Here is a 2,092-nt window from a genome sequence, read left to right on the forward strand (position 1 = left end):
GAGGGGGTAAATTCAACTAAGATATATTGTAAGCACTTACATAAATATCACAGCATATTCCTCTGTACAACTATTATATGCTAATAAAATCATAAAGAGAGCAAAGTTCAACTGTATTCTATCTATAAGAAACTTCCATGAAAGATACATAGCTGGATAAAAAAGATAAATTATGTAAACACTAATTGAAAGACATGTTTGTCTCTATTAATGTTAGACACTGTAGAAAAAAATGTTAAGAAATAGGCACATCTTATGACTGGATTTGCCTAAAGCTGAGATGGATTCCAGTATTAGCAAAGGCCCCTTTCCTGAAGAATATAGAGTTTCTCTTAATCAAGTAGCATCTTATCAGATGCATATCAGTGATGTTTACTTATCCATGGCCTGCCATTACAATGAAGAGACAGGAATGCCTCCATTTGCCCTGTTCTTTGAAGAACAGGCTGAGGTGAAGAGGGAGCAACCAAAGCAATTACTAAGATATCTAAGAAATCGTGAAGGTATGATCTGCCTTCCAGTTTTTAAGAGACCTTATACAGATGTCTGGGGAGGTGCAGTACAGACCTTAACATTTGCTCTGAAGACTGAAAATGAATTAACCAAGATGTTGGAAGACCTGAAGACTTCAGCTTCTCAGACTGGTGAAATTCCGCTCTTACCCATAGTGGAGATGATTCTGTTTAAACAGAAAAGGAACACAGATTATCTGAAAAGTCAACTTTCTTGTCAAAAGAGATTAGAAGAGCCGATGGAGCAGGAAAGCCTGTCTGAAGAGCCTGCTGCAGCATCGAGTCAAAAATCTTAGCTTCTGAGGACAGCACAGCAAGTCTTCTACTGTAGCAGATCCCAAAGTCAGTTATTTAAGAGTCTCCATCATTTCCACTGCTGCCTGAAGACTGCTTTCCTTTCCATTTTCGTAGTTCTCATTGTTATGGATGAAAATAAAGCTGTTTTGCATTAAAAAAATATTAAGAAATAAACAAAAGCATTACATAATGATAAAGGTATCAATTCACAAACAAAATATTGGAATTCAAAATATAATGGAAAAATAGTATATTTAATATGGGAGAGGGAGAGAGAGAGAGAGAGGAAAACAACAATCAGATATTTTCTCAGATAAGTAAATACCAAATATTGTAGGAAAAGTAATACCAATTCTACACAAATTCCTCAGGAGAAAAGTGGAGGATAAGCAAGTTCTAACTTATTCTATATGCTTAGCTTTGTCCTGATATCAACATGGAAAATCAACTAGAAATGGACAATGAGAAAGTGAAATTTAAAAACAAACCCTCTACCGTAGCATAAAAAAATTAGAAAATATGTAGAAATCTAGTAAAAAGATCTTTGTGCTGAGCTCTAAAAAATACTGAAGAGAGAAATAAAGGAAAATTTGATAGAGAAACATTCTGTGTTAATTTCTTACAAGACACAATGTCGTTAATATTGGACGTTCTCCTTTAATTCATATATAGTATAAATATCGCCTTAATCAAAAATATAAATAGCATTTTAGTAGAATTTGTTGAGCTAATTATTAAATTTAGATAAAAATTCAAAGGAACTAGAAAAGTTAAAATACTGTGAAAAAGGAATAAATTTGAGAGGTTCACACTGTTTGATTTCATAATTCATTATATAGGTGCAGACAATGTGTTATTAGTTAAAATTAGAAAAAAAGACTATCAATTAAGCAGTATATAATATTAGAAATATACTCATGCTTATTCAAGTGAATATTGCATGAGCTCTTATATTTATTTTCTGTATTTAGACTAGTAGGGAAATTTGCTTTTTGATAATTAGAATATAAAGTTTTTGAAAAATTAGAACTGAATATATATTATGTATACGTACACACAAATATACATATTTACATGTATACATATACATCCCTTTAGTTTAGTACTAATATATCATAAAAGTTACAAATTTTTTGTAAATTGACAGTTCCCAAACCATTATCATGATCTATTTTTGAAAACATTTTCTTTATTTAGACTCTTTACAACTATTTGCAGTCAACTTATATTCATACTCCCAAGCAGACATTAATTTATTTTCTTTTCTATCAATTTATCTTTTC

The 2,092-nt window shown here is 31.1% G+C and overlaps 1 protein-coding gene across 1 annotated transcript; it reads left to right on the forward strand.

The window, feature by feature from the left end:
- Window positions 1–280: 280 nt before the first annotated feature.
- On the forward strand, window positions 281–808 carry LOC109677783 (ferritin, heavy subunit-like). Its single transcript, XM_020153585.1, has one exon. It carries the CDS (start codon window positions 281–283, stop codon window positions 806–808), a length of 528 nt encoding a protein of 175 aa, XP_020009174.1.
- Window positions 809–2,092: the final 1,284 nt, after the last annotated feature.

This window comes from Castor canadensis, chromosome 1 (assembly GCF_047511655.1).
Source record: "Castor canadensis chromosome 1, mCasCan1.hap1v2, whole genome shotgun sequence".
NCBI classification, from domain to species: Eukaryota; Metazoa; Chordata; class Mammalia; order Rodentia; family Castoridae; genus Castor; species Castor canadensis.